The sequence below is a fragment of the Lepidothrix coronata genome, unplaced genomic scaffold, assembly GCF_001604755.1.
Source record: "Lepidothrix coronata isolate B3197 unplaced genomic scaffold, Lepidothrix_coronata-1.0 Scaffold95, whole genome shotgun sequence".
Classification (NCBI taxonomy): Eukaryota; Metazoa; Chordata; class Aves; order Passeriformes; family Pipridae; genus Lepidothrix; species Lepidothrix coronata.
The window spans coordinates 2,451,157-2,478,600 of NW_016690275.1; the positions used below are offsets into that span (position 1 = coordinate 2,451,157).

General features: G+C 38.0%; 1 protein-coding gene across 3 annotated transcripts in view; it reads right to left on the bottom strand.

Moving 5' to 3' along the window:
- Window positions 1-27,444, bottom strand: part of SRGAP1 (SLIT-ROBO Rho GTPase activating protein 1) — a 139,369-nt gene that overhangs the window by 44,256 nt on the left and 67,669 nt on the right. For all 3 annotated transcript variants that reach the window (XR_001876037.1, XM_017822201.1, XM_017822200.1), the window contains exons 2-6: window positions 26,329-26,524; window positions 23,631-23,793; window positions 17,390-17,452; window positions 7,487-7,669; window positions 6,969-7,097 (exon numbers count right to left, since the gene is read on the bottom strand). Coding sequence is in view for 2 of the 3 variants with exons in the window: in XM_017822201.1 (XP_017677690.1) it covers window positions 6,969-7,097; window positions 7,487-7,669; window positions 17,390-17,452; window positions 23,631-23,793; window positions 26,329-26,524 (734 nt within the window). In the remaining variant the exon portion in view is untranslated. The remainder of the gene's footprint in view (window positions 1-6,968; window positions 7,098-7,486; window positions 7,670-17,389; window positions 17,453-23,630; window positions 23,794-26,328; window positions 26,525-27,444) is intronic.

The window sequence follows — 27,444 nt, forward strand, 5'->3', positions numbered from 1 at the left end:
TTAAAATACACTATGGGGGTCAAGACAGTAAGTATTTAGTATCTTCATTCTGTTGCAAAGATTGAAGAACAGTTTTAGAAAAGAGATCAAGTGTACATGTATGACAGTTTCCTTATCAGATACAGACATGCGGGTACTGTATTTACATGGAAAAGGTCTGGGACTCCACACACAAGTGGACTTTTTAGTATTAATATCATTTGTAAGCCTCAAATCATATATTTACACTCACCCTGACATAACTCTATCATCTAAGTTAATGCGAGCACCAAATTGAACACAAAGCAACTCCTGCTTACCATGTCTTTGTCCAAACAAAAAACTCCACAAATGACTTGAGGATAAGCAATCCATCTAAAATGCTTTCTGATGCAACAAGAATGGTTTTATATCCTTTCCCCTGATAGTGAACATGCATTTAATGTAAACATGCTATTTCCCATGCTCATACAGAGCCAGCAATGTACATCACATTACTAAATGCAGGAAGTCATAATTTATGTCTTTTTTTCTACAAAATGGAATGTAATTGAAACCTAACTAGTAAAACTTGAAGTTGTGTTTGTTCTTGAATTTTAAACATCCTCAGTTTGCATTATTCATGTTTGGTTAATATTTTAGAGAACAGCTGAATATATTTTAAAAATGTCACATCGGTAGCAAATCAACGGATTGTTTCCTTAATGTTTTCCCAACATCACACAGTAATTATCCTCTGTGTCTGCTCAGTGAGCCTCCAGGTAAGGGAATATGTATTGCAAACCTCTCTGACACCTCAACAATGGCAATGTCAGTCTGCTAAGAGTTGCATACAAAGTAATGCTCTTTATTTGGTGGACAAGTGAGTTTTGTCCCAGAGGCCAGTGCCTGGCCAGGGCAGTCAGAGAGCACTCTGCTTTAGGGCATCCCTCAGCCCCCAGCCACTCATCCTGGGTGTCCACCCGCAGGCTGAAATCATCTGTCCCTGCAGGACTCGCAAGTTAACATATGGAGTTGGGTAAAGAAGCAATTTGAATTCAGTCCACTGTATGCACATATGCACTGTTTATATGAGTACCTCCCTCACAGCTATCACAAACCCTTAGGAGTCGTGGGATCACATCCCCTCTCTTTCTTCTTACTTATTTGAAAAAGGAGAGAAAAAGATAGAGAGGGAGACAGAGACACAGAGGTACACACTGCACGGGAAAGAGCTTTTAATCTATTTACCATACCAAAACCTGTGTGCAGAAGGGAAAGAAACCCTTCACACCTTGCCTTAGGTGCCATAATGACTAGTGATCAAACTGCTCTCTGAAATCCAACAACAGAAAGCTGTTTTATTCAAACAAAGCTTCCAGAAAGACTAAGCTTTCAGTCCTAGCAAGTCCAGGTAGTGACTGCAGATGGGGCAGTGGATCTCCAAAAATCAGTTGCTGAAAATGAACAAAAGATGTCATGTTCAATCAAACACACATATGTTAACACTGGAAATTTCTGTTACATTTACTAAAACAGACACCCAACTTTTATACTAAAGTGCATCCAAATTTCAAAGACCTCCAGCCTAAAAATATGGTTTCTAAAAGGAAAAGTCCCTTGGTGTTTTTCTCTTGTTCTATGTCAAATCAGATCTCATATTTAATTCACTATCATGGATGAAAAAGACAGACTAAAAGTGCTGATAAGAAAGTGAATTGGGACAGCTGTTTCATTTCATGTGCATTACTTTCAGAGAAACCTCATGGAAGATTAAACTGAAAGGAAATTAGAAATAGAGGGCAATGCCAGGTTTAGCATTGCCAACTATCCATGTGTTACAAAACCATAGCCTGAATTTTGGCTCTAGTGGATTAATCTGAGTATTACTAGAAAGCTTATTGATTTACAATTAGAGCTGTGTGGGTTTCTGATGCAGCTTTTTTGCAAGCTGGAATATAACATTGCAGCCTTTATGCTGTGACTTAACTTCATTGTTTAACTCTTAAGATACTCAGTCACTATCACCACGATCATCTTTGGCAAGTGATGATAGCTGAACAGGGTAACAAATATAGCCTCTCAGACAATAAGAAGGATTCTTAAAGACTTCTCTTGAAGCATAGCATCCTGCCAGACTAAGGCGTTTTCTTGCAATGCCAGTGCCAGCAGAGCAAACAAGAATTAAATGTAGAACCTGAACTAGTGCTATGTGACCAGTGGCTCTTTGAATGCAATTAAAAACATATGAATTTGGAATTTTGCTTCAATGACTTATGTAAAAATAGAATTTGTATGAGTAAAGTTATTTTTAAAAGCAAAACTAAACACTCAGACATCACAACTCTTACTTCTACCAGACTATAGTCCACTTTCTCCAAAGTTTGAAGGTGAAGATCATTTTAACAGGGGAATGGCTCTGTCACAGTATCAACTCAGAGCTATGCAGAACGAAACACACTGTTTTAATCTGCTAGTACTAGTGACGGTTTAGAAAAAGACTTGTCTATAATGGAAACAGCACATTACTGAGGCTAAAAATTTAAGGTACTGCCACTAAACTGCCACCCTCACCATCCTCTCTGACCATGCTTGGAAAAATTAATCACCAGCCTTTCTGCAAAAAAGTATATTTGTATGCATACTCACACACAGATATGCATGCAAATTTACATGATTTTCAGGAAAAATCTGTAGATTTGTAAAGCTCAAGTGAGCAACCACACCGTTAGCCAAAATAAATATGTCTTAGAGGTTCACTAATCAGCACACCAAGGGCAGAGCCAGGATGGCTAATGAGATCTGCTGTCTATCTATGGGCTAGAGATACGAGATGTCAGTTGCGCAGTATGACATGAAGATGAAAAATAAGAGAATGAAGTCACAGACTATGAGTTTGATTGCATTTCTATATTCATAAAGAGTCTTGGTTGGGCGAAGTGGAGGGAGATGAGTGATACGTTCGGGATATGTACGAAAAATTAATTTTGGAATTTGCATTTTATTCTTATTTAGAGTTAAATCGGAAGCAGTCTCAAGAGCATTTCCTGCCTTTATTGCACCCCAGAGTATATTTAGGCTTGAACAAAACAAACTGCAGTGCTTAGCACAGAGCTTCAACCAAACCAAGCTGCTCTTCATTTAATTTCAATTCATTTCAGGAATAGTAATAAAATTCTAATGCCAATGGAGACAAGAACTCATAAAAAAAGCCTTAACCTCTGAATAAGTCACTTTCTAAGCATCCTGTTACACAGACTTCCACATTCAAATCAAAGGGCTTTGGCTGTACATAACATATTTATGAGGACTTATGTAATAAAGATAGTGAGCCGCACACACTCTACACTAGTTTTAAACTTGGTTCTATGAATGATTAATATAGAACCTTTACAGAATAAATTAAGTTCACAATAGCTAAATGTTCCCTAACTTCTTCGCCATCCAAAGCATGCAGACTGCAATTAGAGATTCAGAAACTCCATTTTAAGAAAGACCAACACATGAATATTTTATTTATTCCAGCAGCTGAACTACAGTCAAATTGTTTTGATCACTATTTCCTAGCATCTATCTCCAGATCATACAAGTGTATGGTAAGTCTGAAAAAATGTCTCTACCTTCCTCTTATACCCGGATAAATTTAACGAACTCAATTACATGGAAATCTTCAAGTAAATGAATAAAAGTATGTGCCATATGGACAGATGCTGGTACTAACAACCAGATTAGCAGCAGTGTGTACTCTGTCGCGCCTCAGAAACTCAAAGTCTTAGAAAAAAAAAGCCACATACTAGGTAAAGCTTATTTAATTTAGCTAAAAAGTAATCTCTACTGCTTTTCACAAGATACAAATGAAAGAAACAACTCATTCTGTCCTCCACTTGAACTAGATACCAATCTAGAGAAGAAATATTCAAAAGAAAATTCAAATGCCTAAGTACAACAGCAGAGGACAGAAACACTATGCATATCAAATCCTGTTTATCTCTCTACTTCTTCAAAAATGCTGATTTCACCCCTTAACTCACTAAATGCACTAAATCATCCAGTTAAGACTCCAACAATATTTTTATATTGCTTTTATCACAAGAGGTTAAGATGAGCAATGCTTCATCATTTTAAGTCAGAAGCCCTGAGCTTTGTTGATGAAATGAAGGAGTTGAATAGTTCAGACTGAGTTCAGATGAAGAACTGTAATTTAGGATTTTCCACATCAGCCTCATAAATGGAAAATGGAGTGGAAGTCAAATGAAAAAGTGGTATTTTTTGGTAAAAAAGAATAGTTCCACAAGCCTCCCCAATCGTGGTACAAAAAAATGTACTGCATTCCTTCATATATTTATCCCATTTTTATTAGATGTATTTTTCAGTAACATAGGAAAATATTCAGTTTCATTTATGGGTAACACCAACAGCTCGGGGAGATCTAAATTCTTTCCATGTTAACTGGAACGCCGACACAGAGGAGAGGTAATCCCCTTCTGTACAGGCAAAGAGAGTTCAGGGAAGCATGGAAAATCAGGCAGGCAAAGGAGGACAAAATAGAGAGGGCAAAGAATGAAATTGCCATCACTGCTCTGAAAACTCCAAATCGTACCACGACATTAAGAGATTTACAGAATGAGATAGTCTGGACTGTTGCAACATATGGCCACTGGGAAGCATGTCTCACATTCCAATGATATAACTCCAAAATCTTGCCAAGACTCTTGCATTTACAAAAACTTTCCTTTGTCAAGTGGCAAACATGCTGTCTAAATACTGATGCTTTCACAGCATATTCTGCTTAAATACAAATGTCTGAAAGACACTTCATTTAAATAAGCTCACAATTGGATTAAATTGGCTCTGAAGCAAATTCTGGTTGCACATGTTTACAGCCTACTCTTACAAAACAGTGATGTACAGGGCAGCTAGACTTTCTGTCTAAATTACTCTAAAAGAGTAATTTCTAAAGCCATTTTGCCAAAAGAATTATTGTGTACATTGGTCCATGGCTTTGAAAAAGCCACGCAAACTAGATATAATTTTCCTGCATTACTAAATATTGTAGAATGTCTGTTTTTATTAAAAACTAACAGTTAGGAAGCTTTAGTCTTCATGGTTGTGTAAATACCTTTAGATACACTAACTTCAAAGAGTGCTGTCTTTGCATGTGTATGCGCAGAGAGTTTCACTTCTTCTCCCCTCACAACTCTTTGTAAAGCTCCAGGCCCATGGTTCCTCCCCTCAGCTTTCACTGCTACAGCAACCTCTATGGATATCGATGAAATGGTTAAGAATCAGATGTGTTTTCCAACCTGATATGGTTTTGACCAGGTAGAAACACACATTGAAGACATTCACTGAGAAATGTGAGCTCTGAAAGGGAAGGCAGGAGAGATGACAAAATGAGCATCTTTCCATCTTCTGAAGGGGTGCGGGTGCTGGGAACAAAATCAAAGGGACCTTCCTTTCTTCCAGCAGACAAGAAGAACTCATAAAGTTTAAGGAGGCCAAAAATGCATCATCCTTTAAGCACTGGCAGGAAAATCATCCATTAGGTAGGGTCAACTTCTCACTTGGGTGGTACCCTAGCAGGCACACTGCTTGTCCTTAGTTTTTTGCCCTGATCATCAGGATCCTGGTAAATGTTTTCATTGCCTGGGCAGGCTAGATGGGTGGAGCAGGTTGTGCAAGTGGATGCAGATTAGACAAGGACAGGACACAGAAGAATAAAGCAGAAGAAATCAGAAGAGATAAAACACGCAGTAGCAACTAGGAAAGGAATAAAAGAGATGTTGAGATAGAGACACAAAAACCCACTGAAAACACAAAAAACATTCATTGCCATCTTTTATAGGAAAGTAAGAAAGAAATGAAGCAAAGGCAGGAAAAAAAGTTGAAAGAGAAAAGGAAAAAGTTCTAACAAAATCAGGCAAGATTTTATAAAATACAGAAACCCCAGAAATGACAAAGAAAACTATCAGCATTTTGGTGACATATAATAAAACACACACATGCAGCTATTTTAGTCTATTCATCTCACAAAAAACATTTTTCCCTTTCTCTATGAAGCTTTCTTCCCCAGTCAGTAAAAATGAGAAACCTTGCCAAATCCTGCATTAATTTATGCTATATTAGAAACCAGAGGTGTATGTACATGTTGTTTGCTATTGTAACATACGTTACTGTTGCAGTAGAAAGCGTATTCAAATATCTAGGATTTCATATCGGTCACAGGGCCGTACCCATTAACCTAGTTAAACCCACATTGCTAGTGAATGAATATTCTTGAGCTTGTGGTTTTTGTCTCCATATTTTTTCTATCACATACGAAGTCAGCCTACGAGGAGGGTGGGACATGATACAGTGCAGGATGCCCCCTCTGCATCATGTAAAAATGTCACTAATACAGGTTCTGGAGACCAAATGCTGGCACAAGTCAACATCAGTGTATAAAATCATTCTTCTAGGATGTTCTCACAGGAATAACTTAATGAAAATCAGTAACAAGATTGTTGACAGTATAGATCACAGGATTGATTGTGTCTGTTCTTCAAACTACATGCAATAAGAAGCCACTGTATATATGATTCAGTGACTCAATGAATGTAACTAAACAATTTTGAAAACATGGAAGAAATGGCTTCTTTGGACTTAAATACCATTAGATGCTCACTTAAGAAGCTTATTAATAAACAAAAAAATATTTATAGCCCAGAAATTCTTTAATAGTACAAAATGAAAATGTCTATTTTTTTCATGGTGTTCCTGTCATATTTTCTATTGACATATGGGGAGAAAACACAATGTTCTAACTTTAAAGGTATGAGTTCAGCATCTTATTGGCACTTTATTTTGTGAAACATAAAAGTTAAAGGGAAAATCTACTGATTATATCATACAATATTATAAATAATAAGCGTACTATAGGCAACCCATATGACTAGTGTATTCCCTTTAAAAATGAAAAAAGTATTATTTCTGAACAGAATGAACATAAAACCAAATGTAACAATACTTACATCAATTAAATCCGAAAGGTCATGAATATAATACTTAAAAACAGAAGCATTGGTTGCTTCAAGGGTGAGCAGGTATTCATTACGGGCCTTAATAGATTTCAGCTTGTTTTCAGAATATTTTGCTTGACGCTAGGAAAGATATTGCATATTAATGGATTTTAATTACTTCATTTTTGGTATGCAGAAAAAATGGTAACAATTCAAGCACACATTCCTACTAACAAGAAAGAATCTTAATTGCCAGCCTGTTACACATGTAACAAATGCAATACAAAGTGAAAACTTAGTATTTTGTTTCAAATGTGACAAAACATATAGTAAGAATTACACTGGGAATAAAGTATTCCCCTCTTTGAACTGCAATTATGTCAAGTTATCTATAAGCCACTGATAGTTTATTATGTGCACCTTATTTAATTTTATTTCCCAGATGGACTTCTCTGTCTCATATCATGCTAAAGAATGTCAGAAATGCACTGAATTTACTTCAAATGAAGCTAAATAAAAGGACTATTTACTTTTTCCTTCATTTTTTCAATCTTTTTCACAGAGCTCCGTCTCTGGTGCCTTTCCTCTAGTCGAATATGAAAAACAGGGTCTCCTGACCTCCCAATCTGTTTTTCTTCTTGCTTCTCTGCCTCCTTCAGTTTGCTTTCTGCACTGATGCTCTCTGCATGATACATGTGGTATGTTTTCATGACCTGCAAAAGACAAGAGTCAAAGGAAAGTAAGAGAAAATGAAAATATAAAGGTATCTACAGAAAAATCACAGGGTCTTTAAGCAAGATGTTGTCTTATAAACTTTAGGTAAATTTCCTTGCCAACAGAGATTGAGGACTTCTGGTTACATTTTTCTTTTCTGATCTATTTAATAGTATCTCAATAGGCATTTTTTCTTTCATTGCGGATAGGAAAGACCAAAAATCATTCTTATGAAACTTTAGAATTCTTGTCTTTCAATGAAAATCTGAAATAATGAACAAAAAGCCCTAAATCTATATCAGTGCCATATCTATCTGATATAATACTGTCTTCAGGACTAAGTTAACAGCTTGGCTGTGGACATTGAATGCTTGAAAGCAGAAGGATCCCTTCAGCACTGGGGAAAAGGGAATAAAGCAGAGGAAACAGGAAGCTTCGGTCTGGGAGCACACCCACAGCTAGCTGGATGGCACATCCACGGCTAGCTCCAAGGCCTGGAAATAAGTGGATGCCAACTGCAGAGCCAGCAGATTAGGTGCAACATAAAACCAGATGAAAGTTGAAGAAGGAGCTCCCTGATAAATAATTTGTGAAGATGTTTTCATCACAGCCCTACAGTTAATACCATTATCTTCCCCCTACACACATGCTGGCTCTGCAGACAAAAGAGCTTTGGCTGCCAGCATGCAAATACATGCTTGCACAGACCACCAAGAGGGACATGGACTTGTTTAGCCCAGTCCTCCTTTCTTCTTCAAGCAAGAAAAACCTCAACTTGAATGTTGTGTAGTGGGCAGCAAGCAACCACAATGCCCCCACCTCTGCTGGGGAGGGCTGTCTGTCTACTTTCAGTAAAGAAAGCTTCTTTCCACCTTTCCCAGCTCTTTTTTGTTGTTGTTTTTTTTGTCTTATTGTTTAAAGTTTCAAGCACTGAACAAAGCAGGAAGGCATCCTCAGGCAGCTGGTGGCCACCACTCTTCTTCACAGGGTGCCAGAGCTCCAGCCAGCATATGTTATCTTTGGGTGGAGGCCATGCAAACCATTCACATCTCCTCCAAGAAGCACAGCCAGCGACGAATCAAAAGGGTTGATTGCGTGACCCATGGAGGAGACAGATTGGTTTGGGAAGCTGCATTGAAATATTCCCTTGGGAGAGACGTACTTTTGGTGACTAAGTAGTTAGGCCAGCCTAAGGAGCATCCATAGAGCAGCAACACAGGGAACACTAAAGTTAGATATTGCAAATTCACTGCAGCATGTCTTAGCATGGATTGACACAAACCAACTGCACCATGTCAGTGGGTGGTTGAACTGATGTGTATTTGAAGTCTGGTGCAACAGAAAGACAACACACTTTTAGAGAGCTGCAATATTGCGTAACCCGTGGATGTTATACACCCAACTGTGTATGCCACTACTTAACACTGAAGCCATGCTGCTGATAAAAACTGAAATAGCATTGGTATTAAAAATGAAACATGCAACTCTTCACTAACTTCCTGTAGTAAGGTAAAATGGCTGGAGACAGACATTAAAAAGTGGCTCTGTTTTTATTTTTAGAAACTTATGTTTACAGCTCTGTGGTGAAAAAACCCAAACTGCCAGGAGCACAACATAATGCTATTGCTGGTGCTCCTTTATAGCACAGTTGTGCTCCAAGGCCTGACCAAAGTGCAGAGCTCCCTGCCGGAACACTGTCTACACCCACTGGGAACAGCTGCTGCCCCAGCAGCTCACAGTCCGCATGGATGACGCAAAAACCCAAAGACAGACAAAGCTGGGCTAGGAAGAGAAGGCAAGCCTACAGAGCCAAGGTCTGCAAGGTTCCCAGCTTAACCAAACAGCACGTTCAGTCTCCTATATCCTGCACTGTTCCAAAGGCACTTGCTCCTAAAGTTGTCAATAATCAATGCCCAGGGAATCTAACTCATATGGCCAACATGGAAACAAGAGTTACTGCAAAGAGAAGAAATGCACTTCTTAAAGAAATGGTTTATAGAATAAAACAGAGAAGCACAGAAAGTGATATGGCTCTGATTAAAAATGATGGGGAGAGGAAATTAAAAGCAAGGTTGTGCCCTTCTCTTCTGGTATTTCTACTAAATTGTTAAGTGTTTCTTTACATAAGGCCATAGGTATTTGCTTTTATTTTTTATCTTTTGTCCTGTGTCAGCTCTAGAGACTTTCTAGTTCGTGGGACAAGGCTAACTCACATATCTTACCATCTAGAAAAGTTATTTTCTTTTATACTCTGCCTGCAGATGGAACAATAATATCTCAGAGTTTTCTAACTGCATCTCAAAGCACCTAAGTGGTGAAACAAGTAGAAAGCATTGAAGATTTTTAAACAATTTCTCTAAGTTCCTAGTGGACTAGGCATAAATGTCCTTCTGCAGTGACTGTGACATTTCAGCCTGCTTCCTTGTTGGAGGAAGTATTCCTTGAAGGAGTACAAGTGTATCACTACCTGTTCTCACCAATGTCTCCATGCTGACTCCAGTAACTTCACTGAAGAGTATTTCTTCCTCTCACTGCTTGCTTACAGCACAAGATACCAAATCCAGGTGTCTCACTCTACACTGATTGAATGGCAAGTTTTGTGGGAAAACTACATGGAACTCATGTCTACTTGAAATCCATACTCCCACAACAAACTCTACACGAGTTATTGGTACAAATGATTCCCTAGATAACTAAAATTGAAAAAGTAGCCCTCTCTTTAGCAATACTCAGGCTGGACAGCAGTTAGTCTGTCCTACCTGAGCCACACTGGATTAGAAATCAACACAGACTCTCTACAGAGCAGTGATCAGCCCATGCATTTGACTCCTGTCCAGTTTGTTATATTGATAGCACTGCTTATCTCATGTACTAGTGACGTCATTATTTTGCAAGCCTCTGGGGAAAGCTTTTTCATGATTTGTCAGTCTTTTTCATGATTTGTCAATGTTGATTTTTTAAGAGCTGATATTTCAGCAGCAAAACTTTACTTGAGAAAGCATCAGAGAGACACGTATGGAAAAATAAATGGGAACAAGCTAAGGAGTTGGCTTCCAAGTATTTCAGGACATACTTCCTCAACAAATTAGCTTAGAATTTGCATGATAAGTTGCATATATAATTCTTTCCCTTAACACTATACCATCTTTTCACCTTGAAGTTTTTAAGGTTGTTAGACATTGTTAAATACAGTAACAGGCTTGCCTAATTCTTGTAAACAGACTTATTATATGAGTATCTGTGAGTATCCAAGAGATCCATAGATCTGTTATTCAAACCACAAATAACGTGATGAAATAAGCAATAATGCTTCTCAAATGTCCACCAAACTGTTGAACTGATAGACTATCCTGTGAGAGTATCCATCACTGAACTGACTTTAATTAGTCCCCAAAGTGCTTATTGATCAGCCATCAAGTATGCACTGAAAAGAGAGAGTGAGGTTGTAATTTTGCAGATGCTGAACTGTCATCATGACATATGCTGCACTTCTCTGCTGTAGTGAACAAGCATTGTTAAATGCTTACTAGTACCTTTCTAAAATTAAACTTCAGGGTTTATATCCTAATAATTTTGCAGGTTTATTCTGCAGATCCAGTGATGTAAAACACAGATTTCTGTCAGATGACTGTGTCAGACTACAAGCAGATGAAAAAGATTATGCTGCCCTAACTATGTACTCTCACACCTATAGGTGACAGACTGTTCACTCAGTGGTACAAACATCTCGTTTTGCGTGCCAAAGTATCAGCATCATTCGGGAGAGCTCAGCAAGCAGGCTTAGGGCAGAAGATAGCATTCATCACAGGGAAGGGCACATCAGAGTACAACCTCAGGTAATTATTTTATTTAAACCAATGACTGTTATCTGGACAAATCCATCAAAAATTCAGTAATTAGCGCTGTACTTCTGTGAACTTCAAGAGAGGAATGTGCCCATAGCAAGGCACTGGTTTTCTTTTTCTACATGCATACTTCTTTCCTAGAGAACTTCTTAACCCAACGTAAGACCGAATGCTATGAAGTTAAAAAATACTGGAATTACCATGTGTTTCCATGTGCTTTACTTTTATAATACAACTGCAAAATTGGGAGCTTTTTAATAGTGTTTCTCAGGAAACACGCATTCCCGGAACAGTAGCTCATGCCTGGTGCAATTACCATGTTTGAATTGTTTCAGAATTGTCTCTGCTAAGCTGTTAGTTCTTATCAGAAGGTGGAGTCACAAGGGTTTCACTAAATTGGGTTACTCAGTACTCTACACAAGAAATAAGTAAAATCTTACGCCAATTTTACCACATCAGTGGCCTCTAGCAGTTAAGTAGGCTCAGTGTCAGCTGCTGTCAGCATCCTGTTCCCTTCCAAGCCAAATTCTGATGTAGTTTTAGGAATTGTCACTGATATATTACTACCAAGAGAAAATTATTGATTTCACCTTCTCAGATCTCTGATGTGCTACAGTAAACTAAACTTTACTTTTCTACAGAGAATCCAGATTCTGTGTTACTTCAGGAAAGAAAAAGGAAAATCTGGCAGCAACTACTTTGAGAAATTAAACAGCCAAGATTTTTAAAAAGTAAGATAAAGCAGTGGAAAATGTAAGTGGCACAGCAACCCTGTCCTATTTAATATTAAATTTGCTTTGGACTGTCCCTACTTTTTCATTTTTCTGAGACTTTTACATTTGTGTTGCTTGTGAAAAGTGTGATGCCAGTAGGATTAATGTGGAAAGCCAAGTGGGAGACATGAAGATGTATTTTTATGATGTGCATCACTTTTCTCCGCCATTTTCCCTCAGCCTTATTACCGGAACAGTTCCGTATTTTTAGCAAACTTGCGACCTCCTTGACTCTTTTAGAGGACATTTATGAATATGTTCTAACCCCTAAATAAATCCAGTAGAGACCCCCCTCCAATACAAGAAAAGAGTCTGCCTACCTTCTGTTTCCTACCATTTCCAATCACTCAGATGCTATTGCTATATTCCAGTACCTGATCTGACAATGCAAGATGTTCTAGCTTTCCAGAGAAATAAAAGAAGAGTTTGACTGGGGAGCTTTCTCTGTTGCAAAGATGATCTATTGTAAAATCAATAATCCGTTGCCTCTTTAAGTCAACATGTAAGAAGATTTCTAAGTCAGTCAGTTCACAGAAAACACCAACCCAAACCTCCTATAGCTTTCAGTTTGACCATCTTTTCTCGCTGTAATTGCCAGGAAAAACTCTGACCTGTGACTCCACACAACTAACTGGGCTCCTCTTTCCCCATCTACCCTCACTCAAAAATACACCTCACTGCAGTTTCAATAGCTTATATCCTTATGTGAAACACGGGACTAATTACTAGCCTACACTGGCTGAAAGCGTAGTAGGGAGAGGAGTAAGACAGGAGTGCAGCTGCTGGGAATTGGGAATGTTGCAGATCTGAAAATACTGACTGGCTGGTACAGCCAGGGAGAAGCCATGCATAATTAAAAAGTACTTGCCACTCATAGTTTACTGAACTTGCAAAGATAAAGAATGAAGCCTAGCTATTCCATTGTTTTTAGCATGATGTTTTCAGTTATAATTTTAAAATCAGTGCATAAAATATTGAGAATTGAAAATACAGAGTCTTAAAATCCATTTTCACTAGTCATAAAACATTTAGAAAACATACAAATATGTAATGTAACATTTAAGAAAACCTTTACATAAAAGAGATGGAAAATGAAAAACTGTGGTTTCCCTTACACAGTTCTGATTATTCCAGCAAAACAAGCCTGCTTTGCTCATAGGTTCTAAGAATATCTTCTAAAGTTATGGTTCACCTGCTTCTGTTCTTATTTTTTCAACAGTCATGTACATGATGTGCAGTTTTAATGAGGATGTCACAGGCCAAAGTCAACAAAAGGTAAGCTACTCCATGGAGTAAATGAAGACCTATGGTACAAATCTCCAATTTCCATGATAACTACTAGTAGCAAAAATGGGAAAAGAAACTAATTATATAAAGTGTAAGCAAGGAGAAAGGTCTCTTATTACTATGCATTTTTAAAGTACAAGAGGTATTTAATACTGCAAAGTTACTGATTTTTTTGACACTTCATTGCAGCTCTGAGCCTTTCTACATTAAATAAATAGCCAAAATTTCTAGTCTCTTTCTCAAAAGGCAGAGGGTCATACTTTCACAAGTGAAAAAATATCTTTGAGCAGAAAGTCTTTTTAATTGAAAATCTTCATAATGCACTCAGTGGAAGTCGGCATGTCTCTTAAACTTCTCAGCAATTTCTTGTTTTCTTCTCTTCGAGCAGTTTCTTCTTTGCAAAGTCTACAGCACTGCTTATTGACTAATTTGATTTAAACCCCGTCAAAATCAATGGACATAACTCCCTAACTACAGCATGTTTTAGATCTGGCCCTATGAACAGGTTAAAAAGGATTTTCTGAGGCAAAAGTGCAATGCTAGATATTCAGAGATGGGTCCCAAAGCCACCTGTTTTCTTCTGGCACTTGCTATAATACAGAAGATTAGGACACTTGATAAAACATTTTCACAGAAGAAAAGTCAGTTACTACTGATACTTGGTAGCTTACATTTGAACTTATCCGTTAAAAATATTTGGACTAAATCGGTGGCAATTCCTTTAAACTTCTCATTTATTCCAGATCATTCTAGATAAACTGGTTTTGAGATATCTGGTGCTTAAGAAGTCTGCAAGTAGGTTTGTTGAGGCCTCAGATCTGACTGGCATGCTAGAGATGGGAGGCATGGTAGAGGCGGGAGGTAGAGCTTTTCATCACTTGGGTTTGAAACAAGCATTTAATTCAGCCCTTCGTCCCACAGCATTAGAGAAATCCAGGCATATAACCTCTGAATATGTGTGCCTAATAGGCACAATCTTTAACTGAGAAATTCAAGAAGTAACAAATAAAATGTGCAATTTCTTTACACTGACCACATACCTGTGCCTCAGAACAAGCACCTCCTACTACTTCAGCTCTTAGTAATTTTCATTCTATTCTCTCATTAACACACTTTTGTGCACAACCCTGTGGTTTTTAATTCTGCGAAAAGGCCATAATTTACAGACCTTTCTTGTAATATAAGGAATGATGATAAGAAATAAGCAGATTAAAAAACCCTCTTCATACACATTAAAAGCTCTGCTACTTGCCCCTCACTCAAAGACTTTAGAGGTACTTAAATTCCAATAAGACTTCACATTTTAAGTTATACTTCACAAAGGCACTGTTCCTTTCAAAAAAACAGAACCAAGTAGTAGGGAGAGATTTCACTATTAGTATATTACTTGTAGGCTTGAAATTAATTTGCTTTTTTTTTTTTTTTGAACACAAAGATTTATCTCACAATAGTAAGACTGAATTCTTTTACATTTTTCCCCTCTATAAATCATGAGGTTAACAAGAAGATGATGTCTCTGTTTTGTAAGTGACTGAAAAATGTGCCTGCTGGAGATTAGAAGTGTAGATACTAGTTTTGGTAAGGCCACTATGATCTTGTCCTGTAAACAGTTAATGTCATACACAATTAAAAACCTGTGCATAGGGTTTCCATCCGTCTAGATATTGTTCTATCTTTATGTACATGAGCAGATATAATACACAGATATGCTGATGAACATTCTAAACATGCAAGCGGTAAAACAGATGCTACTCTGTACCATATTGTCACTTTACTATGTGGGTTGTGTCTAGCTAAATGGGGACATGCACAGCTGACCAAGTCCTTTGCAATCTATGAAAAGCCAGACAATGGAGTTAACAATATAGATCATTTCATCTGAAACAGATTCTTGCATCTGACTAAAGGGGTCTTATCTCCCCATATTAGATCTCCAATGACTGTAACTGGAACCCAGATAGCAAGTTAAGATATTTGTATCTATACTGCAGGTGTCTGAAAATCAGGTGAAGTAAATTCCATCCCAGGAAACCATCATGCAACAGTAGCCTGACTCAAATTGTGCACAAGTTCGGAATTTTTATTAACATCAAAAATATTCCCATTTTAAAATGTCTTAAATTCTGAAGAAGGAATTAGCATTCACTGGAAGCCATAATGTGGAAGTTAATACCTGAACAAATCTGTAACCATCAGCGGGAAGATGTAGCACTAGTGTGAAGAAAAAGAGTGAAAATATTGATGTCCAGTCCTGAACATTTTCACTAGCGATTCAGAAAAGTATTTCAGCACATGCCTCACTGTTTCCCTACCCGGGGAGCGCAGACACTAATCCCAATTCTCATCAGGCAACTGTTTAACTGAAACAAGATTGTATCTTCAGGGCCTATTCACTGCTGAAGACCCACTTGTGCAATGGCTCCTACAGTTGCTGATCCCCAGCAGCTGTGTGAATTTGTCTGTGGCTATCTCTACTTTGCAGAAGCTGATCTCAGCATACTTCACTGACCACAGGCCTGAGCCAACAGGGTTTTGCAGTATTGCACCCTACAAAATCAGTGGTGGTTTCAGACAAAAAAGCCCAGAAGAAAATCCCTCAGAAAAAAAAAAAAAAGTGGTGGTTTAGGTAGGCTTTAGGAATCTGTGTCTGTAACTACAACTCAAAAGAACTCAAGGCAGTAGGACAAGACTAATTTTCTTTGGATCTCCTTTTTGCCGCCTAAGTTGCTCTTGAGTTCAAATGTTCTTCAACCCATCTACTGATGGGTGCACAATTTTCCCTAGGTCAAAAGAAAAACTGTCAAGATGCACAAAAGTAATGTTTGAGTTCTGCCTGTGGAGTTCCTAAACTTCCTTAAGGTCACAAATTGTTCCTTGATATAAATATTGTGAGTTCTTTTTACAGTCCTTCAAATCTTGAGGATGGAAAAGGGAGCAGTCTAGAGATTGTTATGCAGGGTACTGAGGAACATGTTTCAAGCTCTTCCAAAAGAGAATCTGGATGCACAACTTCCTCAAACAGCAGGAATCAACATGCTTTAATAAGAGGTAGATATCATTAGTTCCTCTTCATTCTAAAGCTATGTTTAAAAAAAAAAGGTACCTCTTGCTTTTTTTCTTTCTCAGAACATGTCCCCTCAAAAAATAAATGGGAAAATAGTTATTAGGTAGACAAAACATCATTTTGCAGTAACAAGTTGTGTAGATTGGTTTCAAACAAGAAAACAGGTCCAGACCTAAGTTCTCTCAGATTTTCCTTTGGGTTAGCAGCAGCCTGCCAGAATGCTTGCAGGGTTTTTTTCTTGACCTCTCTAAATAGTACGGAATGCCTATAAACCCCTCTGTTTTTCTTTTCATTATTTACTTATCCCAGTCAAGGACGGGGGAGGGCACATAAGTAACATTTAGACAGCACACCACTGGATCTGCAAACACCTATGATTTTTTACTGACTGTAGTCCACGAGTCAAACCAAGCAGATGGCAGCATGGACAAAAACAAGGCAGAAAAGAAGCTTTGCTCTGGTAACCTCTGAGTAGAAATGTCTCATTAATAATCAACAAAACTTAAACTGGTTTAGCAGAGTCTGGGTAGAAAAAAGGGTTGAAAGTAAAGAGTAATCCTGAAAGCGTTAGCATAGGTATTCTAAACAAGTGAGTAGTCTTCCCAAAAATATAGTTTAGACTTGTGTAAAAGACAAAAACAAACATCTCCACTGGGGGTTAACTTACTCGATAAAAGGCCACTTAAAGCTTACAGAAGTAGTTTGATATGGCATTTTTATAAGATAAGCTAAGTAAGTAATTGTACTTACTGTGTAAAGCTCATTAAGTACTTTCATTAAGTCTTCATGAAGCTGAAATGAAATCTCTTTGCTCTGTAATTAAAAAAAAAAAATAGAAAAAGTCACATAAAAACTGCAGCATACATTTGTTTCTTGATATTTGTACTCATCATTCATCCTAGACAGTGAATGCAATTTTGCTCACAAAGACCATTCTGACAGAATTACAGTGCCCTAAAAAGAGTGATTCAGAGATGCAGAGGTAGACAGATAATATCTGGACAGAGGCTAAAAGGAAACCCACAAGTAATTTGAGATGTTTTTCCCATAAAGCATCAGGAAATTAGGTGCCAGCAGAAAGGGTAAAGTTCAAGATTAATGTTTTTAATGGAAGAAACTGTGTACTGTTTTATAACTGCTATGATACATACAGATCCTAAACCATGCAGAATGCGATATTCTAGAAGGACATCCCGCCCAATTTTACATCTAGGATAGTCTTTGTTTCTCAGTACATGCAACTATCTAAATATTTATGCAAGAAATAATTGTGGCTCTTTGAAACAGATATCCATCTGCACAATATTCCACAGAGTGGGTTGCTGAACCAGCTTTGTTTAGCTTTTCTGGACTGTGTCTTTATTTTCATTCTGACCCAGAAAAAGAAAAAAGAAATATTTAGCAGTAGTTATTAACAAAGCAAATATGTCAAAATAAGAGTATTTAATTGGAGTCTCATTCAAATATATTCCCTTGTTAGTTGTCCACAGCAGTTCAATCTGATGAAAATTGTGGCAACTATGCAAGAGTTGAAGACATTTGTATCATAGCCTTTGGAAAACAGTTATAGAACAGAGCTACAGGACTTGGCAAACAGCCTGGCTACATTTTTTCTGTTATGCTCAGCATTGTAACATCCATGATGAAAACATCAGACTTTTTTTTCTGTGAATGAATTGATAATTAGTCTGGCTTCTAAAAACTCCAACTCCATGATAGACAAAGGCCTTAGCTATAAGGAATATTTTGCATTTGCACAGAAGTCAAAGGAAAATCCTCAGGGACAACTCATCTCCAAAGCCGCTAACACATACTTGGCCATCACTAAAACACCTGCAGGAATAATGGTTTCTGAATGAGAATCTCCAGCACAACGCCCACGCACGAGGAAGAACCACACCACACATCCCACCCACTGTGTCTTCCAGCAGGATGAAACAGACACATACAGTAGCTCGAACAGAAAATTTTGTGGGTTTTTTTCCTCCTATTTCTACTGACATATTCTAACTTTGGGCAGTATTTTAAGGCACCTGTCATATCACTTAGCAGTATTCACTCAATCCTTATATGCAAGATGATTTTTCACTGACAAGAAGCTAGGAATACAATCTAAAAAACACTTCAATGAAATTCATGTATTCCCAAGGGCATTCGCTGTAGTAGCTAAGGCACAGTAAGGCAGTTGATCTGAAGCTGAGTTACATGGAATTACTATGAAACTTTCCTTATTGCTTATACTTTTCAAAGTCTGGTATTCTTCATGAGGTATGCATTACTACTGAAGTGTCTAGAACAAAAGGCTTACTACTTCCATTTCTTTGTGTATATCAGATTATTTTAATCTAATATTAAGCACAAAACTTCATATAAGTAACAGCACACAGAGTGCTTGTGAAGAATTGGAAAAGGACTGCGGATTTGCAAGCTGCTGTAGGGAAATGCACTAAAAGCTTTAGCAAAAATTCTGAATTGCTTTTCATTACTTTACATTGGCACCCTGCCTTTAAAAGTCAGCAGCACAGCTCTAACACATCTTACACACCTTCTCAAAGCTCCAAGTAGAGGCCACCTGCTTTTTCTTGGATAGCTGCTTCTATAGTGCTGAGTATGAGTGGTCTGGTTTTTAAATTACTTTAGAAGAAAGAAGGGCAAAACATATAAATAAGATGTTTGACATTAAGATGAAAGCATACATGTGTGGGAGGAAACTCTAGATGAACTCTAGCTTCAATCAATTTATCCCTTTCAACTGTTGGTCACAGCCATCTCGAGGCTGTGAGAAGTCAAGCCCCAAATAAGTAACAGTGATTCTAAGGCAGGATGCCTTAACCTGGTAGTGCAAAAGTCTGAGAAGGTGAGACAGAAAACACCAAACCAGTTTTCTCTTTATCCCTTGCAAATTTTGTTGTAAGCAAAGCACACAGCAGTTCACTGGAGGATGCACCCTCCTTTTCTGCTCTTAATGCAGTTACACCTTAATGCAAATAGACACCAGATGAGTTGAGGATTTAGTGAATGATCACTATTTAGTAGGGCCCGTTTCTTCTCTTCGCTCCTTTAGAGCTTTGTCCAGCACTGAAACACAAGCGGTCCAGCCCTCAGTTTGCTCAGGATTTACTGGCCAACATGCACACACGGACTTTTCCAGGGCAACACAGTGATCAATGATTAATTTGAAAGTGAACAGAATAGATCACTGTAGAGAAAGAGGAAGATGCTTTAGAAAAGGACAATAGGCTTTAAAATGGGAAGCAAAAAGAGGAGGGAGGTGATCAGCAAAAAGAGTAAAAATTGAAAAGAGACAGCCTAGCAATGCCACGCAATCATAGAAGAATCATCCTTTCACCAGTTCATCAGTGGACTCCAACCTACAGAGGGTGTCTGTAGTGACAGATAACATGCCAGTGGTTGCATTTTTCTGATGAAAGATTTTGTAGTCAAAAAAAATCAGGAAATTTGGTTAACCTCAGCAGTATAAAAGGGATTAATTTTCAAGAACCAACACATTTTACATTAGCATTTAAGATAAAGAAAAACTGACTTGAGAGGCAAGCGATACAGGTTTTAGTGTGTAATACACAGTGTGTTAGAGTACCAGATAAGAAGTGCATTTATTTTCAGTGGTTAATGACTCTCCTATTTCTTTTTTATGCTACCTATTCCCTGCAGTAGTTCAGCATGTCTGAATAGCGTGCTCCTCTAGGAGCCTGTACTCAGGGTAGCCAAACAACAGAATGTAAGATGCAGCACTCATTTTCCTGGCACTGAGTTGATAATTCTAATCAGGCTATTAAAATCTGACAATCAATCGCTGAGGTGCTTCTTTATTCACTATGTCCTACAGAAATGGATGAGCACCTATTAAACAAAAGAACAAAGAACATAAAAACGTTAGAGCACATGCAAATTCCTGCTAAAAATATTATATATGCTACTAATCTAGTTCAAGGGCATTAAAAGACAGTAGTGTATTTTTTCCCTGATTGCAGCCATGCAACAGACAAGTAAGTGCATCTAAACCCCCCTTTCAGTATGTGCTCAACTTTCAGCACATCAGTGGTCCTACTGATGTTATTGAGATTTATATGTCTGAGAAACTTAAATTTTTATTCCACATTAATACATTTTCATTGAAGTCTGCTAGAATTTTTCCATCCATTTCAGCTAGAGCATAATTTGGCACTCAAACTTTACTCCCTTGTCTATTTTAACTAAAATTTAAGAGTCAGTTCAGTTCTTCCTGGAACTCTTTAGTGTCTGTATTTAGTATGCATAATGCTAATCCCAGTTACATCATTTAGGGAAAATATTCTGTGACTATTGCTTTTAAATGAGTCTGCTACTGGTCCCTAGTCGAAGTGAGAACCCTTCTTTTGAGGAGTTTTCATAAGCTGACAATGACAATGACGGAACCAACTCGTAGCAAAATTTTGTCCCAGATTTGCCAGTCGATAGCAACAAACAGTTTTGTTATCCTTTAAACATTCAAATGTTTAAGAAAATGAAGCAAAAAATCTCTCTGTATGCCACAATCTTTATAACATCAAATAGAGGCAGCAGGTAGTCATATTCCTTGTTAATAGGCAGATTATGGAACTAAAATATTTATTGTGCTTGGCTTCTCCAGCATCTTTAACTGCAAAGACTGGAAGATATGTTCATCTTGGTTCACTTAGATTTCTGTCCAAAGAAAATACATGTTTATGAATTATAAATATACAAATCTGCTCAAGGATTTTGTGGGTATGTGTTTATACAGTTGATTATTAATGCTGGGGTAACCAAAATCACTGCACGAAATGTTCTGCATAATACTTTTCCCTTCTGCTTGACATTTTTCCTTATTACTTTATTCTTTAATTGTCCCCATGAGGCCAGCTACCCCATCTGCCTGAAGAAACACACAAGCATGCAAGGTTTGAACTCTGCTACTTTATTTTTGCAATTTTATGTGCAGCATGAAGGCCAGGCATGAACAGCAATATGTACTGCTTTTATATGCCAGCAACTAAAACGAAGAAGAGCTTAAGTGCCTATCTGAAAGTATGAGACCTGAAATAATGTCTTCATATAAATGCTACAAAATCCCTGAACTAGATCCTATCTTTGTCCTACATTTAGTACATTTAAACAGATGCCAGTTCCTGACCCCTGGAAAAAAAGAATGACAAATAGCTCCTGGGAGAACAAAAATAATGACTATCTACATGTTAAGTAGGCCAGACTAGACAGCAAAGCCTTGTACAATCAGGTATCTGAATACAACATATCCCGTCTCATCAGAACATGTAAGCTAGAACCAGTAGAGACCATTTCCCCAAAGGAATCCAAATGTTGAGACAGAGGTACAGATGCACACAAAAGGAAGAACCAGAATGAGGAAGAACAGAGAGCGAGACAAGGAAAAGGTACAAAGACTAAGGGGCACAGACACCCTATCACTACATTTCATAGAGACCATCATTGGGTACTGCACACACCTTTTACAGCAGTAGAGAAAGGGGTTGCTACAGACTTATGACTTGTGCTATATCCCACATAGGAGAGGGAACAAAACAATACTCTAGTGGTAAGCATGACCAGGAAATGAGGAAATTGTTTGATTTTTTCACTACTACAATTCAAGCCAGACCCAATCTCAAGACAGAATTCAAACTACATCCCTCTAGAAAATGTTGTGGTCACTTCATGGAAAAGTTTCATTTGAGAACAAACATGCGCCACCAGCAAGATGGAAAAAGCCAGTAACACCTAACACTGAGAAGCAGAATGTGAAGTCTCATCCACCTGGATTTCCAGTGACAAAGAACTGAACTACACTGAAAGCAAACAGGCTAATGTAACAATGTACACCTAGTGAAGAAGATATTTCTGAGCTAGGACATAAGTGATTGAAAAACTATTCCAGATTCAATACCAAAAAAACCTCTACTGGTTTGCAACTCTGAGATCTCTCTACATAGACAGTACTGCAATACGTTCAAATCACTTTTCCCATTATCTGTTCAACTTCTACAATAATCTTTCACATTACTAAGTTTAGTGGTTAGTGAATTATAGTTATATGTATTATATGAACATATGACATATTATATGAACAGACCACTACTGACTGAGAAACTATAAACTTCAACCAGTTTCTTCTTTTGAAAACATTAACATGATACCTTTGCTATCATTTAGTAACACACTTTATGTTTTTTAACTTTTATTCTTTTTGAACTCTTTTGTATGACACTTGCTTACCGGCATCCAACCGTGACTAACTGATATGGATTTATAATCTATTTTTTCTTTCTGAATATTATAACAACAATGACTGCAAATACATTATGTAGATCTCGAGCTAAGGTTGCCTAGAGTGCTTGCTTAGCACATGAGGGATTTACACATTGTATGTGTTATGAAAATACATAACAGGCATGGACAAGGACAAACATGTACAGAAACAATGCTTTAATGATCTAATAGAAGTAGTTATGTTATCAAAAGTGTATGTCCATATTTACTACTAGGAAGGAAAGGGAACACTTTTAGGAGAATTGCAGCATATGCTACCATCTTTATGTCAAAGCACTACACGGCAAACCGTTGCTCTGGCTTCAATCTGTTTCAGTCACAATGAAATACTGTTTTTACAAATAATTCATTAATACAGCATTACTATTTTGGGAGTCCTAAGTGAAAACTGTTTCCTTTCTGCATGGGTAGGCAAGTGTGCTTTTGAGAGAAAGACAGGCTTTTTTCCCTGCCTTTTGGATATTTGTGATTCAGCTCTTAAGGTCACCAGCATATACAGCAGGATCCCAGGCATTTTAGTGCTAAGGATTTGGTTCGTGAGAACAGTCATGAAGAATTTATATGTATGCTAAAACAGATTTTATGCTATGTGTGCTGAATCTTCTCCTCAAAGGCTACCTATTAGGACACTTTTGCCTCCCTCACGCATCTTACAAGCCTGCATCGAGGACTGCAGGAGAGACATTACCTTCTTGAACATTCTGGTGGAGTCTTCACTTATCTGCATGAACCTCATGATCACGTTGTTCAGGTAGATATCGCTCAACGTTGCATGGTCTTTGCTTTCTCTTCTCACTTGGTTCAGGAGTAAGTACCAGCAATTCACTGGTGACAAGAGGTTCTGGTCTTTCCTAAGAAAGGAGATACACACATGTATTATGTATAGAAATGAGAAAGTTACATTATTAATACAAACATCTCACTGACATTTACAGTCATAACTTGTTATGTAAAAATAGCTGCTTCTGAACAGTCAATCAATTTTTGGAATAACTCGGGTTAGGCAAGCCTCAGATTACTTTTAAAATGCATTCTACAAGTCTCATGAGGCATGGATGCAAAAACATAGAAAAAGTATAAGAATTTAGAACACTGCAAGCCACCTGAAAGTATAAAAATATCTTGCCACAAAGCTTACAGTTGTTTACAGATGAACTCCATGTGAATATTCAAAATCAATAAAGGTCACTGCCAAAAGAGTAACAGTAATTAATTTTTGACATTAGAAATAAACAAGCACTGGATAGCACATCCCAAATCCTTCATGAGCAAAACTGCAGGCGTAGCTGTTTCCCTACACTGGATTTGTATAACTGCTGTAAAAGTAGAAGAAAATGTCACAAGTATCCATATTCTGTGATCAGCATTCATAAATACACTGCTACCGCTAGCCCTAGAGGGGTCAATTACAAGACAAACAGCAGGACTGGACTTTTTCCACAGTGATCCAGTTCTGAATTCCTGTGACAGACTTTTTGCAATGTAGGCCCACTCCAAGCTTTCATACAATGAAAAGTGAAATCACAGATGACTTCTCATTTCTTTCACACAAAGGAGAATAAAAATACAGGTAGTTCAACAACTGTTTCACGGACAACAAAAAACTATTTGTAACATGTCTTATGATTTCACTGAAATTTTATTATTAAGTTTGCCTTTCAACTAACTGCTCTAGAAACTTGCTCCTCTTTTTTTTTCCTTCTTATATAGGGATTATCCTATAGTCAAAACTATCGAGCATGTGAAGATAAAACAGGTAGAGGTGGTGATGAACCGAAACTCCTTCAACTCTTGGTAAATTGTTCTAATAATTAACTATTCTCACTATTAGAAATATGTCCTTAAATTCCTATCTAATTGTCTACTTTTAGCTCTCACCCTCAGAATCAAAGCAGCAATGAATAATTAACAGACAAAAGTCTTTTCTTAATCATTAGTGTTTTCTTTGCTATCAATCAGAAGAGAGTTAAGGAAACATCCTCAATTTGAGATGGACATCTTAACAGTGTTAATCACAGCAAGGAGCTTCAGGGTTTTATCAGCCAGGTCAGCCAACACAAGCACTCCTGAAGGACCATGCTGATATTACTTGGTCCTTATTGCTTCTGCATGTCCCAAAGCCAATTCCACAGACCTGATTCTTCTGGAGGGAATGGTGGGAACAGCTCTGGGGACCCACAGCTAAGGTGATTTTTGCAGTAACCTCTTCTCAAAGCAGAGAATTGCAGAACAAAGCCAAAGGCAGGACTCCAGTCATAACCCCCATGCACAACTGCCAGTCTGGATTTAACATGTTTAAGAACAAGTGAAGATGTTTGTATGCACAAGGAAAAAAGATTTTGCCACAAGCAGAACGGAAGCCAGGGCCCTCTCTGAAGTGGTGACATATGCACACGTTGGCTATTTCAGAGAATCATTGAGTCACTTAAATGAATTTTAAGAAATACATGTTAATGCTCTTTGAACTGTACAAGCTGTATCTGGATTAACCTTTCCTTTGCCAGATGTATTTGGAAAAGACTTTTGTCCTGAAACAACGGCTCTATCTCTAGCACAGCACTGAGTGAACAGTGGAAAAAGGTACTTATTTTTCAATTTTACAAACAGTAAAATATTGTTTTATACCCCTACGTGTAACAGGGCCAGACAAATGCATTCAGTAATCAGTCTCATCTGTTTATTTTCATGACTTGAGCTATGTCAGCAAGTAATGCTTGAAATACTTCAAAAAACATACTGTATACAGGTTTAGCCAGATACTACCTGACCACTTCTGTTCTGCACAAATGATACTATGCCATGAAAGGGGATACATTAAATCATAAGCAAGGCATAAAATTCACACCATACTAATTTCCATGAATCAGAGGGGTCAAGAGGCAGCAAAGTTTACATGCAATAACAAATGAAAACAGTTTTCCTTATTAATGCCTTTTTTGGCCAAAATCTTTTGTTGCAATGTTGACTGACCTTCATTTAGACACTTTAAAATCTTATCAACTCCAGTACAGATCAGTACACAGCTTTCAAGCACTTTTGGGGCTCTGCATCTCTTCTAGATATTGGCTGTATTTTGGGTGGTTTAAAATCCATATGGTAGGTTAGGGATAATATATGTGCAACTTACTTTTTAACAAACTGAAATAATTCGTCAGAAGCATTATATGAATAACTGCAAAGGGCCAAATCAACAACAGTATTTAGGCACTCATCTACCTTTGACTGCAGTGAGAACTGCTACACTGCTAAACACGGGTGGGAATTTTAAACAGGCCTTTGAACCTGGGCTCAAACCTAGCAGCAGTCCAAACCAGCGGAAGCAAAGAGTGGTGCAGCACTGTAGCAACAGCTAACATGGGGGCGACAGGGAAGCAAATCTCTCTTACTTGTACTGCTGATGATCCTTTGTACTTCTTGTTTTTGCCATGAACCTCTCTGCCAGTTTTTCCAGGTTTCGGGAATACTCCATCTCTATTTCTGACTTCTTGCGGAAGAAATCCTGCAGATCCTGAAGAAGTTGCACTCTCATTTCAGTCTGCTGCTCCAGGCATTTCTGCTGCTCAACAAGTTGAGCTCGGATCTCTAATGAAAGAAACACAGAACCAGTCAGGTCAGTGAAAGCAAATGAGAATTGAGAGTTACCAACCAAAACTACAAATGCTCCAGCACACTTCAGCCTCACAGCTACACCAGCTGGATATGGATTTCAGGTCCTGTGGTGGAACACAGCAGTGGCAGCTCTCACTTCTGCCACCACATGCTTATGCCCAGCATCCTCCACTTGCTGCCTGTCTCACAAATAGCTATGGCAGGGGCTCAGGACTCCGCTGAGCTCAGGTGAGCAGAAGACCGGCTCCACCTTCCATCCTCTTCCAGGCCTCTGGCATTAGCACAACATTCAGCTGGGAGTGGTCTCCTTGCAGGAGGTGGTGTGCAACCATTTGAGTAGCAGCTCCTTATACTGCCCTGATAAATGGGAGAATAAAGATGCACTGTTTGGGCTAGGATCAGCTTGCTGACTGCCAGATGGACTGTGCTTGTTGGTATCATCAGGCACACCATGGAAAGAACCCTGTGATAAACTCTGGAGCCATTATCCACTGTAACTCTGCACAGGTGAGCTTCCATATCTGCCCCATCTCTGCCAGGGAGGGAACTGATATAGTATACATTAATTCACCAATATTTTATAGCAAATATAGAGGGAAAAGTGTAATTATATTTGGAGATAACTACTTGAAAATCTGCACAAAGTCCCAGAGACCACGGTATATTTTTTAACATTAAAAAAATCAGATAATTTAGAAGAGAATATATGCTCACAGTTCTCTGCTGGACCAACAGGGAAAAGCCTCCAGATTTCTTACCACTGTTGACCAGATGCACAATTACTATGTGGTACGGGTTTTATTTTGGGGTTTTGTTTTTGTTATTAGCATTTTTATTTCCTGAGTGCTAAGCAGTTAATCTCATTTTGAGAACACTCAGTCTAGAAACATTCC